This window comes from Octodon degus, unplaced genomic scaffold, assembly GCF_000260255.1.
Source record: "Octodon degus isolate 3935 unplaced genomic scaffold, OctDeg1.0 scaffold00019, whole genome shotgun sequence".
Classification (NCBI taxonomy): domain Eukaryota; kingdom Metazoa; phylum Chordata; class Mammalia; order Rodentia; family Octodontidae; genus Octodon; species Octodon degus.
Window position 1 is genome coordinate 16,542,038 of NW_004524595.1, and position 16,133 is coordinate 16,558,170.

At 44.7% G+C, this 16,133-nt stretch overlaps 3 protein-coding genes across 3 annotated transcripts in view; 2 read left to right on the forward strand and 1 right to left on the reverse strand.

The window, feature by feature from the left end:
- Nucleotide 1: 1 nt before the first annotated feature.
- Nucleotides 2–6,056, forward strand: Slc10a4 (solute carrier family 10 member 4; the record flags this gene model as incomplete). Its single annotated transcript, XM_004627569.2, has 3 exons — nt 2–465; nt 1,198–1,408; nt 4,825–6,056. Coding segments are annotated over 3 exons (1,188 nt in total), but the record flags the coding sequence as incomplete, so codon positions are not given.
- An 822-nt stretch (nt 6,057–6,878) lies between these two features.
- Zar1 (zygote arrest 1) lies at nt 6,879–10,268 on the forward strand. The gene is made up of 4 exons (XM_004627570.2): nt 6,879–7,715; nt 8,882–8,974; nt 9,062–9,136; nt 10,125–10,268. The coding sequence occupies exons 1-4, from the start codon at nt 6,954–6,956 to the stop codon at nt 10,266–10,268; spliced, it is 1,074 nt and encodes a 357-aa protein (XP_004627627.1). The 5' UTR covers nt 6,879–6,953.
- A 1,677-nt stretch (nt 10,269–11,945) lies between these two features.
- Fryl (FRY like transcription coactivator) overlaps nt 11,946–16,133 on the reverse strand; it is a 302,292-nt gene continuing 298,104 nt past the window's right edge. Inside the window, exons 63-64 of the mRNA XM_023711119.1 lie at nt 14,309–14,499; nt 11,946–14,030 (exon numbers count right to left, since the gene is read on the reverse strand). Of these exons, the coding sequence (XP_023566887.1) occupies nt 13,772–14,030; nt 14,309–14,499 (450 nt within the window). The 3' untranslated portion in view covers nt 11,946–13,771. The remainder of the gene's footprint in view (nt 14,031–14,308; nt 14,500–16,133) is intronic.

Genomic DNA, 16,133 nt, shown 5'->3' on the forward strand with positions numbered 1-16,133 from the left:
CGCCTCGAGCGCGGGTCCCGGCGCCGCGCCCACCCTCGGCTCCAGCCCCGGTCCGACCGCGCCCTCCCTCGGCTCCAACCCCGGCCCGACCGCAGGCGGCTTCGCGGGGAGCCGGGGTGCGTCGCCACTCCCAGCGGCCTGGGCGCCCCACGAGCTCCCGTTCTGGGAGTCGCCGCTGAACCACGGGCTGAACGTGTTCGTGGGCGCCGCCCTGTGCATCACCATGCTGGGCTTGGGCTGCACGGTGGACGTGAACCGCTTCGGGGCGCACGTCCGCCGCCCGGTGGGCGCGCTGCTGGCCGCGCTCTGCCAGTTCGGCCTCCTGCCGCTGCTGGCCTTCCTGCTGGCCCTCGCCCTCAAGCTGGACGAGGTGGCCTCGGTAGCCGTGCTCCTGTGCGGCTGCTGTCCCGGAGGAAACCTCTCCAATCTCATGTCTCTGCTGGTGGACGGCGACATGAACCTCAGGTACAGCGCCGGGCGCGTCCGCAGCCTGGGGGCCAAGGAAGGAGAGCGGAAGCGCAGGCGGCGGGGATGAAGGGTGGAGAAGGAGAAAGGGGAGGAAAAGTGAACGCGGGGCCTCCGAAGTCTGGGCGGGCAGAAGGCAACGTGAGGCAGGGGACAGTCTAGAACGGAAGGGTCTTCGTCCCACCTACAGCAGGGTGCTCCCCCACCCACCTCCTGCACCCCTGCCGTAGGGCGGACTGGTTGTGGGCTCTGGTCTAGGGTCACACACAGACAAAAAGAAAGGCTGGGTCTGAATCCAGGACTGGCCGGAAATGGAAAAGCAAATTAGGGCTATTGGCCCAATAAAGAAAGTAATCTCATAGAGAGTGCAACATAATTGAGTTTAATCCAACAAGTAGCATCCAGCCGCTTTTCTACGTCTAACATTGCAGGGCTCTTGAGAAGATTAACTGGAAAAGAAAGATGCCCCCTGTCTTCTGGCCCATCCAGACTCAATTGGCTTTACAAAGCCCTGGGCAGCAGCACTGAGTTTTTGTTGTTTCTGCCTCTGGCTCATTTTCCCACTGGACTTAGGCTCTGCTTTTTTGGCACTACCTGTAATGAAGTAGCTTTTCCCCAGACTTCCAGCCAGAGGATTCTCAAGTTCCCCGGTTCCCCTCTACCCAACACGGAGAAGGTCGGCCAGCTCTTGGGCTCAAAGCCCGTTCTGACTCCGCTCATTCTTTTCTGCAGCATCATCATGACCATCTCCTCCACACTTCTAGCCCTGGTCTTGATGCCCCTGTGCCTCTGGATCTACAGCCGGGCCTGGATCAACACTCCTCTGGTGCAGTTACTTCCCCTGGGGGCAGTCACTCTGACCCTCTGCAGCACCCTCATCCCCATCGGGCTGGGTGTCTTCATTCGCTACAAATACAACCGTGTGGCTGACTACATTGTGAAGGTAAGGACCCCTTCCCTTCCGTGTCACCTAGAGGTCTTTGGTTGCTGCCTGGGACTGAAATGCTAAGAAATTAAGAAAAGAAGGTAAAGGAAGAAAAGGACTTAGCAGGATTTCCACGGGCGCATTTTAAGCTTATACAACAAAAAATAATTTTTTCCTTTTGGAATTCCTAGAAGGATAACTGTAATTGTGATGTAGCTTAATTAAAAACAGCATTAACCATCTGTCAGTACTCTGGGGAGGAAGCAGGTCATGGGTAAGGAAGATGAAGATGTCATCCAATGGTGATGATTTCCACTGTGTATTACCAGAAATCAAAATAGCTTAAACAAAGTTATTTTAATAGAATTTGTACAGTATTGTGGAAATGCATTTCTGTATTTTCAAAGGTGGAATTTTAATTCTGAGAAAAACTGTAGTAGGCTCCCTTAAAAACGTTGTATTTGGGGCTGGCGAGATAGCTCAGCTGTGTAAAGTGCCTGCCTAGGCAAGCTTAGGCAAACTTAGGCAAGCCTAGGGACTGTGGTTCCATCTCTGGTACCACATGCTGTGCCAGCCCCACCCCAGGATGGGCTGAGCTGGCCACAAAAAATAAAAAATAAAAATGGTGTATTTGTTTTGTTTGCAGGCTGGGGATTGCTAGACAAGTGCACTATTACACCCAAAGCCTATTTTGTTAAAAACAAACAAGTTGACACCAGTAAGACTAAAAGTAATAGAAAAGTTATACTGTGGCAATAGAATAGAATATACAAAATACTGGCTTGAAAGCATAAAATAAAATTTGGTCTAGGTAATGTAGATTATATTGTCATTACTAGGTTTCTGTGTTTCTTTATCCTTTGTTATTTCATATTTTATATGATTTCTAAAAATAGTGAAATAATAAGGGATTTCTATTTCATGCAATATTTCAATATTTTTTAAAAAATATTTTCTTTTTGGTAGCCCCAGAGATTTTAATAGTCAACTGGAGAGAAAAAAAAGAAACTTTTTTTTTTTTCTTTTGGTACCAGGGATAGAACTCAGGTAGTTGCTTATGCCACTGAGTTGTCCCCTCCCCCCCCAACTTAAGCTGAACCATAAACAAGATGCCACTTTCGAAAGTTAGTCAAATAAAATACACAATTACTGTACAGTGCAGAGGCAACTTCCTTTAGACAAATGAGAAAGAGAGCCATTCCAGGGTTTCAGTTATGTAGATTTACGATGTGCTCCTCTATTTTACTTATATTAATTTATTTTCTAATCTGATTATATGGAGGCACTGACTTCATGAATGTGAAAAGTAAAGGGATCCTTTCTGTATATAAATCTAGCTTTGAATAAAAAAAAAAACTCCACAATAAACATTTATGTGAATGTAATAAATACATGTGAATCTGTAAATACACATTTTTTATACCCACAGATAATGTTTAATCATGAATACAATGACATTTACTTTAAGAATTCTAGAAAGGAGTCAGTCAAAGAGGTATTTACACAGAAGAAATATAAAAACCAGGAAAGTATTTAAATAGTAGTCCAGCAAGTTTGGCTTGCTTGCATGTAAGGTGACCTTACCTCTATTCTTTAGCACTACTGAGCTATGGTTTATATAATGGCTACCCTTTTGCAAGCACTTTAAAATCAACTTTCAACCTAAATGCTCAAATTATTTAAAACAGCTTGGAGCTTTGAAGTCATTATCTTCAAAATGAAGAACCAGATGTCTTGTCAATGCTTTCAAGGTGATATACTTTTCAACTTAATATAAATACACATTTTGATTAGTAACTATTCATGTGTGATATCTGAGCATTACTAGTATTTCAGTATAAAATTCTCTGACAATTTCACAGACTCCAAAAATACTTCCTCCCAAATATCTAGAGAGGCAGAGGGAAGTTTTCTCTCTGGATCTCCATTTTTCACCCACTCCACTCATAATAAAAAATGAGTTCATTTGTAATCCCAGCTCTTGGGAGGCTGAGACAAGAGGATTGTAGCGAGTTTGAGATCAGCCTGAGATACAAAGTGAGCTCAAGGCCAGCCTGAACTGCACAGCAAAACCCTGTCTCAAAAGAACAAAAACAAAACAAACAAAAAAAGTTAACTGCCATTTTGAAGGGAAATAGGAGAGAGGAATTTTGATGTTTCTGCCTTATGATTTATACAGCCTGTTTTATTTGAATGAGTGAAATGTTACCAGTCAGAATGTCAAGATGACATGTTTTATATAGTCAGTAGCAATATATCTAAACCCATCTACTTTAGTTATTCCTCAACACCATGGAAATTTTTAGATGAGAGGTTTCTTTTGAGTAAATGAATACGAGAGAAGTTAAAAATTACAAAGAATTCCTCAACTCTCTCATTTACTTTTTTTTCCCCTTTCAAAATCTAAATTAATTACTTCAACTTGATCAGCAATCCTCTGAGATATATTTTAAGGTTAAAAATATCACATGGGGGCTGGTGAGATGGCTCAGTGGTCTAAAGCACCTACTTAGAACAAGCTTAGCAAAGCACAGGGACCGTGGTTCAATCCCCCAGCACCACATACCAGCCAGCCCCGCCCCATGGTGGGCTGAGCTGGCCACACACACACACACACACACACACACATAAATAAATATTTTTTAAAAATCATATAGCAGGGGTTGGGGAGATGGCTCAGTGGTCTAAAGCACCTACTTAGAACAAGCTTAGCAAAGCGCAGGGACCGGGGTTCAATCCCCCAGCACCACATGCCAGCCAGCCCCGCCCTCTGGTGGGCTGAGCTGGCCACACACACACACACACACATACACACACAAATAAATAAATAAAAAATTTTTAAAAATCACATAGTAGGTTAATTTTTGTTATATATTTTAATAGATTTTCATTTCATGCGTAAAATGACAATTAACTTTGCACTGACACATGATGTTGTTTGGTAAATGCGCACTATCTACTCCATTCACTACACCATACCTGGGGTATTTTTACCAGGGCTCAGTTTTATTGGCTGTTTTAGGAGACACAATCACAAACTACATGTAAAGTCAAAACAGTCAGGACACCGAAACGAATGATGTGATAAGGGAGGCGAGACTGGGGATAGTCTACCTGGAGAAGACTGCTTTATAAACTTTCAAAGTGCAGTTTTTCAAAAGCAGACTGGTCTCATGTTGCTCTTGGAGGCCTGAACAAGGAAATGGTCCGTAAATACAGAAGCATGTTGTCACTTGACCTGAAGACTGGCCTCCAAACAGAAACAGCTGTCTGACCTGGGTCTGGAAGCCTCCTGAGGAGCTGACCAGCCCTCTCTGTAGATGTAAGGTCTCACTTTGTGGGGGAGGTCAGACTAGACGGGTACTTTCTTCCAAGAGCCTAGGGTCAACTTCCACAATCTCATTGCTGATGGCTTGTCTGTTTTCTATTACTAGGTTTCCCTGTGGTCCCTGCTAGTGACACTGGTGGTCCTTTTCATACTGACCGGTACAATGCTAGGACCTGAATTGCTGGCAAGTATCCCTGCAGCTGTGTACATGGTTGCCATTTTTATGCCTTTGGCAGGCTATGCCTCAGGCTATGGCCTGGCCACTCTCTTCCACCTCCCACCCAACTGCAGGCGGACTGTGTGCCTGGAAACCGGCAGCCAGAACGTGCAGCTCTGCACTGCCATCCTAAAACTGGCCTTCCCACCACGCTTCATAGGAAGCATGTACATGTTTCCTTTGCTCTACGCCCTTTTCCAGTCTGCCGAGGCAGGGGTTTTCGTTTTAATATATAAAATGTATGGAAGTGAAATATTGCACAAGCAAGATCCTCTAGATGAAGATGAAGATACAGATATTTCTTATAAGAAACTAAAAGAAGAGGAAATGGCAGATGTCTCCTATGGCACAGTGAAAGCTGACAATTTAATAATAATGGAAACCGCCCAGACTTCTCTCTAAACATGGAGATACATAGGAGCTTCTGTCTCGATGAAATAATAATTCATATTTATGGCCTGTGGTAGTGCACATGGTTCACATAAAAGATAACAGTTGGTTTGCACACTATGTGTAACAATTTTGATCTTTCCTTTGTAAAGTTGCACTGCAGTAGTAACTTAAGTGTTTCCATAATTTACAAATCAGTGTCTTACTATAACTTCCACATGGTTGGGCTACAGTGAGGCCCCATCTGGTTCAATATGCTTTTTGGTTTTTGCCGTTACCAATTTCTATGATTGCTTCACAGACAGAAATTAATGTATTAGAAAACAAGGTCTGGAAATGTAGTTTTGGTGCACTGTCTTAGCTGAGTAAATACAAGCTATCTATAAAGCATAATTGAGTTTATTGTAAAACAGCAAAGTGTGCTCATTCAACTTGTAAACACAGAACTATGTTAATCTAACATACAGGGGAAGGGGGAAACCAGCAAAGACCACCAGGCTTGTGTAAGAGCAACATAGCCAAGAGCAGACAGTGGGATAAGACTGTCTGCCCCCAACGAAGACAAGTGTGTCCCTTTTATAGGGATGTATACTGGGCAGGTGGGAAGATCCCAGTAAACATCTGTGCTCAGAGTTCCAGCAGTCTTGCATCTCAGTGTCCAGAGTCCTTGAAGTGTCCAGTGTAAATTTTGAGGTGTGTCCAGATGTCCCCAGGACCTGCAAAATTCCTTTTCCTATATTATCTCCTTTCCTGTGCTTGCTATAACAACTTCAGTACTGAGTTTCCTATAGACGGTCTGCTTCTGCTGGTAAGCCTGCTAGGAGAGCCAGGTCCAGTTACAGCCTTACAGCCTTACATTAACAACGTTGAATTTTGAGCTGTACTCAGGAAATTCCCCAAAGGTCAGTGACACGATAAAAGATTTTATTGTCAAAAAATATTTTATTGTCAAACCAGCAACAAATCAGAGAAAAACAATGTATTTGATTACTTGATCTGACATCTATTTATTGCAAATGAACCGTCAACATCTTCCCAGTTGATTTCTTTGCAAAATTGATATTCTGCCTTTATTTTCCACACATTTCTAAAAAATTGGTTTATCTTCGGAGCGATAGGTTTGGAAATTGTGTAGAATTTAGCATTTGCCTAAGCAGAGTGAACTGGCTTTGATGGGGATGAGGCTCCAGGGGAGGAAACAATTAGCCTAGATCTGGAGGCCCTGGGCTTCCCGGTGCTTGCTGAAAGACATCGGTGGGCAGAGCTCTGAGCAGCTCTGAGAAAGCTGAGCCCTAATCATAATCTGAGTTAATGGGTAACAGACTCACTGTAATTCGCAAATCTGGGCGTTCTGCCCACCGCCCCAAGGCTCTCAGCCTCGCTCGCCCCTTTCCCTCTCCGCGGGGCACGGACACCTGGATCCCCAGAGCTCAGCTGACCCGGGTTTTAGCTCTCCTTCGGCCTCTCTCGCCCCCGCGCGTTCACCTACAAATCGCCACTTAAGTCGCTGGGAGAGGCCTCGGTCGGACCCCTCGCGATCTGCTCACCTCCGCCGTGGGGTTTCCGCGCGGGCTCCGGGACACCGGCGCCATCCATACCCAGCGCTGGCCACGCAGGGGGCCCCGCCGATGGCTGCTGTGGGAGACGAGGTCCTGGGCGCCTTCATGTACCCGGCCTGCGCCCCCTACTCTTACCCCTTCCCTTTCCCGCCGGCCAAGGGCGCCGATGGCTGGCGGCTGCGCGGCGGGGGCCACCCGCCCGCCTCGTCCTCCCCCGCCACAGGAGCGACCGCGTCGTCCTTCCCCGGCCACGGGCAGCTCCCGGCCACCGAGTACTTCGACAACTACCAGCGCGCGCAGCTGCTTGCGCTCCTGTCGCACGCGAGCCCGGGCTTCGGGCCGCGCCCCCGCAAGCCCAGCTGCCGCGACGTGGGGGTACAGGTGAACCCGCGGCGCGACGCCTCGGTGCAGTGCGCTCTCGGACGGCAGACGCTGGCGCGCAGGCCCCGGGACCCGGGGACCCCGACCGTCCCCGCACGCTTCCCGCGCTCCCGCGCCGTGTACTCGCCCGTGCTCTCCAGCTGCCTCACCGCCTGCCTGGAGGAGGCCTCGGCTGGCGCTACGCAGGGACACGGGGCGCCGGAGGGGGACGAGGGAACGGCGAGGAAGGCGTCCCCGCCGCGGGCCGGGCAGGAGCAGCAGGAGGACCCCGGTGGGGCCGGGCCGCCGTTGCAGGAGGCTCAAGCCGGCGAGGCGGCCCCACAGCCCGCGCCGCGGAGCCCCGAGCAGCCCCTGGCGGCAGGGAGGGCTGGGGACAGCGAGGATGTGGCTGCCACGGCGCAGGAGAAGTCACCGCAGGACGCCCCTGGCAAGGAGCGCCTGCGCTTCCAGGTGAGGGAGGCCCTGGCTCAGAGGACCCGGGGTGGAGACTCTGTGCAGCCCGAGTGCTGGCCCCCGCAGGGTGTGATTTTGCAGGGCTATCGGTGGGTGTGCACACAGAGAAACGGGAGGGGTAACTGGCTGGCGGGACCCTCAGTTCCCGGGGGCCCCTCTACCACTTCCTCGCCAAATATGACCAAATCCTTAACAGACCACCCTGTGGGCCTCAGAGGCTGCCCTGTCATTCTGACCTGCAGACCTCGAACTGAGGCTGCCTGGAGGTAGAGCTGCTCAAGCGCGCTTCCAGGACTTGCCTCGCTTTTCCAAAGCTCCCGGTTCTTAAGCCTGGGACTGTCCTGGGCTGCTGCCTGGGACTTGGGCCCGTGGGGCTGCCGCGCAGTGGGCAGCTGTAACTCCTGGAATTAGAAAGGTAGGAGGGAAGGAGTCTGTGGCATTTCTCAGTCATTTTAGGCCTGTGGGCTTTAGAGAACGAGAGAGGAGGGATCGTCATCTCAGACCACTGCCGTGCACAGCTGGGTGCAATCTCAGCAAGCCTTCAGCTTCTTGGCCTTTGTGGTATTTATTCACCTGTGAAAGCCCATTAAGTGCTCTCAAATACCTACTCTTCTGAAGGCCTATTTCTGAAAACTTCAGTTTGTTTCTTACTGGGAGGGAAGAAGGAAAGCTTAAGAATAAGTATTCCTGTAGTTCACATTAAATGGACCATGCTTAGAGATTTGTGACATTACTGTTTGATGGAAACCTAATTAGTATAGAGAACTTGCATCATCTCATAAAGCACCTTAGATGCAGTCTTCCTTTTCACCTTGACTTCATCGTGGATGTTCTAAGATTAGACTCAACTACAGAGAAAGCCCCGCCTGAAGAATCCAAGTCTTGAAGAACCCTGGATGTCTGGTTCTTTCCCTTGTCAACTAGCCTTATGCATCACGTTAATCAGACATTTAAACCATTTGGGGCCCATTACTTGTTCATTGGGTTGACTGAGCCATTAGCTTACTCTGTTGTAGAGGGTTTACCCAAACTTGACCTACCTTCCTTGTGTTGTCTAGAATAAAGTTGACAATTTTAAGCAGCAAGTACACCCTTTGCAGCTTCAGAAAGGAAGAGTAAATGATAGTGTCCTGTTGGGTAATGTTTGGCATCCTGCTGTTCAGTTCTTAGAGCAGAAATACGGCTATTACCACTGCAAGGACTGCAACATCCGATGGGAGAGTGCATACGTGTGGTGTGTACAGGGCACGAACAAGGTAAGGGACACCATGTAACCGGCATCTTCCTGTTGAAGTGTGAAGTGCGAAGTGCTTTTGCTTTATGTGTATTGTTTCTCATCACAGGTTTACTTCAAACAGTTTTGCAGAACTTGTCAGAAGTCTTACAACCCTTACCGTGTGGAGGATATCACCTGTCAAGTAAATCAAATGTTTGCACTTGGTGTCTCAATTAGGTAGAGGAAGAGGAGGGCCCTTTTCTATGTTTCCTAAAAGAGGCTAGTTTCCTAGTGATTTTAGGTTTCCATTGCTTTTTCTAGGAGTTATAGAAATGGTGGCTAGATGATAAAAGCTTCATTCTGCCCTTGGTAAAATCTTTTGTTGAAGTGGTATGGAAGAAAGCTTGCCTGCTAGTCTGTAACAGAAAGCAAACTTAACAACAATAACTGTTCTAACTTGAGGTGCTAAACGTTGGCTGTTTCACCCAAGTACTTCTTAGGAAGCACATTCTCGAGTTAAATTATTTAGTAAAAGCATAAGAATTGAAACCTGTCTTGCCCAAAAGCTTAAACAAAGGGGGTATAAGATGATAACTAAGCTGCCCAGCTAGCTCTATGGGTAGCTAACTAACATGGCTTGCTGCCTCTTACCACCACACTCCTAATGCTATACTGAGGGACTTAAATAGAAACAAATTACTAAAGTTGCCTATTTTCATACAGCTGATGACCTAACTTGCCCCAGGACAGCCTGATAGGTGCTCTTTAACTTGGGTATTGAAAGCATTAACACCTTAGGGTGTTAGAAACTAGGTGTGGAAAACCATTCAGAATCTCTTAGGTCAGGCACACTTCCTAAAGAAGTTTTAGTCACTCAGTTCTTGCCCTTCATTGACCAAGTTCATCCCCTACTTGTTTTCTACTCTTCCACATCCTTCAAGTGCAAGAAAAGATCTTTTTTTTAGAGTTATATAATAGAAGCTTCACAGCTGAGCACTGAATCCACTACAGTGTAGCTAAACACCCTCTATTCTTAAACCTGTCATTGCTGTGCAGGGGTGTAGACAAGATTAACGCAGGACCTTGTTTATTGTGCATTTGCAATTTGAGTGGACTAGAAAAATCAGTGTGAGGTCCCAGGAAGTTGCCTAGAGTTTCTTTTTTATGTACTTCTCACTCTGATTTTTCAGAGTTGTAAAAGAACTAGATGTTCCTGCCCAGTAAGACTTCGCCACGTGGACCCCAAACGCCCCCATCGCCAAGACCTGTGTGGGAGATGCAAAGGCAAACGCCTGTCCTGTGACAGCACTTTCAGCTTTAAATATATCATTTAGTGAATGTAAAAAATGGTTCTGCCAAACATGTGCTAAGGGAGTAGATGAGTGAGCTTCCGCCTTGCCTTCTGTCTCCCCTTCAGTACTTCTTGAGAGGCAATGTATTTGGACAAAACCTTCAAATAAAAAGGTATCGCAAAACAGCTTATAAGTTGCATAAAACCTCTCAATGTTTGAGGAGAACTCGTCTTGCACTACCACCAGTCTGGGCCTGTCACCTCATAACCTCTGTGGATGGTGTACAGGGGGCCAGGCTGAGTGAGGTGAAAAGCACTACAGAAGCAGAGAGAGGGTCCACAGACCCGGGGTCTGCTTAGGTCTTCAGCCCCATGTTAAATGAACCAAAAGCTGCCCGGCCATCAAAGTAAGCTGGCAGTTTCTGGGCAGATACAGAGCCATTTTTCAATGGATGCTAACACAGAAAATGGGGGCTGCTGGGGTACAGGATGACAGTGTCCCTGTCTCTAGGTTGGCTTGGGGAGAAACTGCTGGGGGAACCAACTGACATTAGTAAATACCACCAATGTGGTCCAAGCGAGGCTTGGAAAAATAGCTGTGGACAGCTGACATAGAAGAGTAACAAACTTAAGTAGACTTAAAGTTGTAACTTTTTAGAATTTTATTTTTTATAAAGCATTGTAAAGATTGAGTTAGACTCAGATGTTAGCCTTCATTGTCCTGAGGACTTGTAATCAGAGGTTCCTTCATTCTACCTAATGACTTTCCTAGCTGAACTGTCCTGGTCATAGGTGGTACTGAGCTTAGAGCCTCAGTGGCTTTGAATGAAAGTGAGGTTATTGGTCTGATTAAACCTCACAACTGCAGCCAGGTGCCGGCACTATTCACTGTTCTAAATGCCCCAGTTGGGTTGCTGAAAGCAGTCTGTTAACATCTTGGACAGTGGTGTGTGGTCAGTGGGGCTAAAAGCCTAAAGCAGGCTTGGGGTCAGTATCAGAGGTCGGGCCCCTTCTACCCCAACAGACCTAAATGGTGCCTGTCCAAGTGCATATTCCCAGGCCCCCAGCCCTGTGGTATCACTGTGCTGCGGCCCATAGAAATGGAGCACAAGCCCCACTCACTTGGTGAGCTCTGTGCCAAGTATAGATAATAAGCACAGTGTGGCTGCCAGACTTAGGGAACTTCCAGTGGATGGGTCCGTGCTACAACAGGGTGGCTTCGATGTGGGATATGGAAGCACATATGCAAGTCCTTCGTTGGCTTTTGTGAAACAGCATACAAATGGCCAATTTTTTTTCTTTTTGGCTATTTTAGAGTCACTATTTTAAAATGTTAAGTGTAGTGGACAAAAGTAAAAGGGCTGTATGCAGCAAAAATGGAATGAAAGAAGGTAACCAATTAAGCACTTGATATTTTCTGTCCAATACAAACTAGATTCAGAGGAGGAAGATCAAAGGCTAGATTTGAGGAAAATCAACTACAAAAGCAATCCTAGTGAACTTCTGTTGGCATCTGGCTTTTTGAGGCTTTCTCATTTTTATTACATTATTACTAGATTTGTTCCATATAGATATAAATTTCAACTGTTCAAAACTTTTGTTGGGTAACCAACTATTTTTGTAAGCAAAGCCCAGTTGGGAATTATTCAGAAGACACTGGGAAAATTTCTAAATAATACAGAGTCATTTTTTTTTAACAAAGAAAAAAACTACACAAACCAACAGCTACAACGCCTTTTATTTTTAACAAAAAGGATGTAAGGGTAAGAAAATAGGGGAGAGTAAAGATACGATATAAAGTGTGATGTGTCTCTGGACACCACCCCTCTCTGCTGGCCCCACACCCAAAGTTATTAAATAATTTAAAGGACACCATTTACAGTACCAGAACACCATTAAAATAATTTTTATAAGGGTCAAAAATACAGTGATTATGAAGGTGCCGTGACCAGTTACGGAATTTTACAGGAAACATAACTACGGTCAGCAGTCCAATAGCGGTATGTATGCACAGTGCCTTCCATTAATGCACTTGAGCATAATTACATTTCTGGCAGGTCTACACCCCCAAGAAAAGGCAAAGCTAAGCATTTCACTTCTACATTCCAAACTCTGGAATCACAGAGCCCAGTTGAAAAGTCACAGTGGATAAGAGATGCATATAAAAAATACAAGGTGTTCCTTTCAAATCAGAGGAGTTGTGGGACTACATTCTTTTACAAAATGCTATTTAAAAAAGGACAGAGAATGCAGTCTGTGCTATGTTACAGACCAGACAGTGAATATATATATATATTGCGTGTTGTGGTAGTCTTCAGGCTTCTTTCACTTCTCTCCCATCCCCAGGTTCCTGTAGCATGGAACATGGAAGTCCTGAATCAACATATAAAAATGCCTTCGCATCTCTTCTCTTGAATTCTGCAGAGCTCACAGCCTGCAGCCCATGTATATCTACCATCATGACCACACTTTTTCAGTTAGCTTTGTAGACTTATTCCTGTATAGCAGTGCATGGCACAAATGTACAAGAAAATACTGGTTTTAGTCTATATGGTTTCTATAATTATGGAGTAAAATAAGTTAACTTTTCTAATGGGAATAGCTGACGGGCAGCACATGTCTTTATCTTACATTTTAAAGTCTCTGCAGGCATCTACTTTGGTTAGTTGTCAACAGTCGTAACATAAGCACTGATCAGAGAACTGAGCAGCATTCCAATAACGTTAACAGATATATTATTTCTTCTTGAAATACTGGGAAAGCCCAGCTTTAAAATATTATTAAAATGTTCTAACATTTACACACTATGAAGAGTTAGATCTAATAAAATAAAATTTCTTCAAAAATAATCTTGCAGTGCTCTTTTAGGCATGCTCTGAGACGTCATCACCAGGCACCCACACCTTGAAAATAGGCCTGTCTCATACCCAGACATCCTCCCCCCCTTTCTCACTCTCTCTCACCACACACACACACACACACACACACACACACCCCTTACACAGACCCCAAAACAAACACCCCAGACCCTTAGCCCATAAGAAAAATAAAAATAATGAATGGTTTTTACAAATAAGTCTCTGTGTGTCTATCTGAATGAATGTTCATGGAGATGACCCAACATCCATTTTCAATTAGGTTGAGGACTGCTAGAAATCCAAGCAGCTCTGCAGGTCTTCGGCTAAAATGACCAAGCCTTCGTTTCAGCCTCATTTCACCTGCCCCCAGAAGTCTCAGTATTCAAGGCCATTATTGCAAACGTTCGAATTCTTTCTCCAGGAAGTAATGTATTTGTATTCATCACTTTTAGCCCTTTTTTCTCACATAGGTTAATTTAAAAAATTCCTTCTTCAGTTATTGTAGGAGGTATTGGCAGCTGTTAAACATTTTGTTTTCTTGAGCTCTGTTTTGGATACAGTTTGACTTTAGTTACAGTTGCAGATGCTGCCAGAAGAGCCATCAGTGAATCCCAAGGTCCACAAGAGGTGCTTGGTTAATATTCTCAATCCTCTTCAGGTCAGTTTCCCCCACGATGCCAGCGGTTCCTCAGAAGCCAGTGCTCACCATGTTTCCAGCGGGCTTGGGCTGTGCTGGAAGCTGGCAGGACTGCACCATGCGGAGAGACTCTCGTATCTCGAGGTTGAGCTCCATCAGTTTGTAGTTGGCTTCTGACATGTCCAGGTTGGAGCCAACGACCGCGAAGCTGCCCGTCTGGCCCAGAGTCTGATGATGGAAGTAGATGTGTAACAGCGTCTGCACAGGGTCATCCTCACAGCTACCAAAGATGTCATTGGGCCAGAGAGACCTGGAAATATATACTCTTTAAGTTATGAGCTGTAAGCAATTAAGAGGAACCATATTTTAAGGTAATACTTATCACCATAAATATTTGAGCCAATGTATTACTTAAGTATCACCTAAGAGTGAGAAAACAGTATTGGTATCACTTCAGGGACAGATGTTGACAAGTCATTTTTTCCTTTTAGAAAGACAAGATATTGACTGATCAAATAGAAAACCAAACCTAACCTTAGTAAATATCCACTTTGGTTATACAAAGTCATAAACCCCCTCATTTTTTACCTGAAAGCTTTGACTTGAGCTACAGCTGATATAAATTCCTTATTTTTCAAAGTTTCAATTAGAGAATGAATGGCAGTTTCTATCGTGGTTTGTGCAGCTTTAGAAATATCCATTTCTTCATTTTCTGAAGCAGCCTCAGCTTCTTTGAGGACACTTTCCAGTTGGGCAAGTTCCTCTGACATGTTGATTACCTAAAACAAAGATACCTTTAAGGGTCTGTCTGTTCATACGTTCAGTGACAATAGCAATCTTTAAATATATATATATATTTTTTGTACCAGGGATCAAACTAGAGCACTTGCACTTGCCAGGCTGGCACTTATGCTGCTGAGCTGTATCCCCAGCTAAATTTTTTTTTTTTTTTTTTTTGCTGTACTGGGGATTGAACTCAGAATTGCGCTTATTATACTGAGCTATCTCCCCAACCCTTAAATATTCTTGATAAAACAAGTGGTAGTGACTGTTTACATCAGTTTAATTGCATAATAATTACATTTTAAATAGTAAAAGTACACTTATTTAAAGTAGTTCTGACAGGAAAGTCTTTATTTTTTAATGTGTTTGGTACAGGGTCTCACTATGAAGCTCAGACTCCTAGTGATCCTGTTTTCAGCCTCCTCAGCACTGAGACTGCAGGCATGTGCCACCACACCCAGACTCAGTGGCCGGCTCAGCACACATATGGTGCTGGTGATCGAACCCTGGTCCCTGTGCTTGCCTAAAAGTCTTTGTATCTTAAAAGGCTATTTAGTAACTGTATTTTACAAAAACAATTTACATACATTTTCACATATTTCACTTTAAAAGTTCAATAATTTTCCCAGTGAGTTTCCCATTTTTTAAAAAAATGTATTTAGTACAGAGTTTACAGGGTCTACAGGGTCTCACTTGGTAGATTGGACTCGAAGTAAGCCTCCTATTTACAGCCTCCCAAGTGCTGGAATTACAGGTGAGCACCACCACACCCAGTCTCTTCCCCGTGATTTTTAATAAAGGAAAAAAGACCAAAGTGATTATCTGTGAATCTATAGATACATTAATTACTTTTAACATTCTAAGGTGTTTTATGTTGTGTATTCATATGTATTTTCATATACATGGGGTGATCAAAGCATATAGTAAATAAGCTTTAGAAATTATAGTAAAAGACACACAGACATACTCATTAGTCCCCTTCAAGATATCCCTCTTGCTCTGAACACCCTTAAAGCATCATTCTAGCCATTCCCTGAGGCAGCTGGGGAAGTTTCTTTCATGTGTTGAAGAGGTGCAATGAAACACAGCACTGTGGTGTGTCCTAATTCAGAGGCCTGGCTCTTCCCAAAATCAACAAGACCATAAAGGCACTGAGGAAATCAAGTTACCCAGGACAGCACAACTAGATCTGCTGCAGAAAGTAGCAAGAATAACGGGGTAAATGTGTTCAAAGTGAGGAGGAATATGTTGAAGGGGATTAATGGCAACACATCTTTTACTATAATAAGATTTAAAAACTCTATAACCCATAATTTTCCATCTCTTAATTACAGAATACACAGGAAGTGTTAGTGGTTGCATGTAGTTTTTTCTTTTATAAAATTTTTATTGTTTTATTTATTTATTTTTTTTAGAACTGGGGATTGAACTCAAGCCCTACACTATGAAGAGTTAGATCTAATAAAATAAAATTTCTTCAAAAATAATCTTGCAGTGCTCTTTTAGGCATGCTCTGAGACGTCATCACCAGGCACCCACACCTTGAAAATAGGCCTGTCTCATACCCAGACATCCTCCCCCCCTTTCTCACTCTCTCTCACCACACACACACACACACACACACACACAC

Bases quoted from the DNA above. Each gene is read 5' to 3' on its own strand.
- Zar1 (XM_004627570.2), top strand. From the start codon at position 6,954: ATGGCTGCTGTGGGAGACGAGGTCCTGGGCGCCTTCATGTACCCGGCC. The intron at 7,716-8,881 runs GTGAGGGAGGCC...CCTGCTGTTCAG, and splicing joins AGGAGCGCCTGCGCTTCCAG to TTCTTAGAGCAGAAATACGG. The intron at 8,975-9,061 runs GTAAGGGACACC...TTCTCATCACAG, and splicing joins GTGTACAGGGCACGAACAAG to GTTTACTTCAAACAGTTTTG.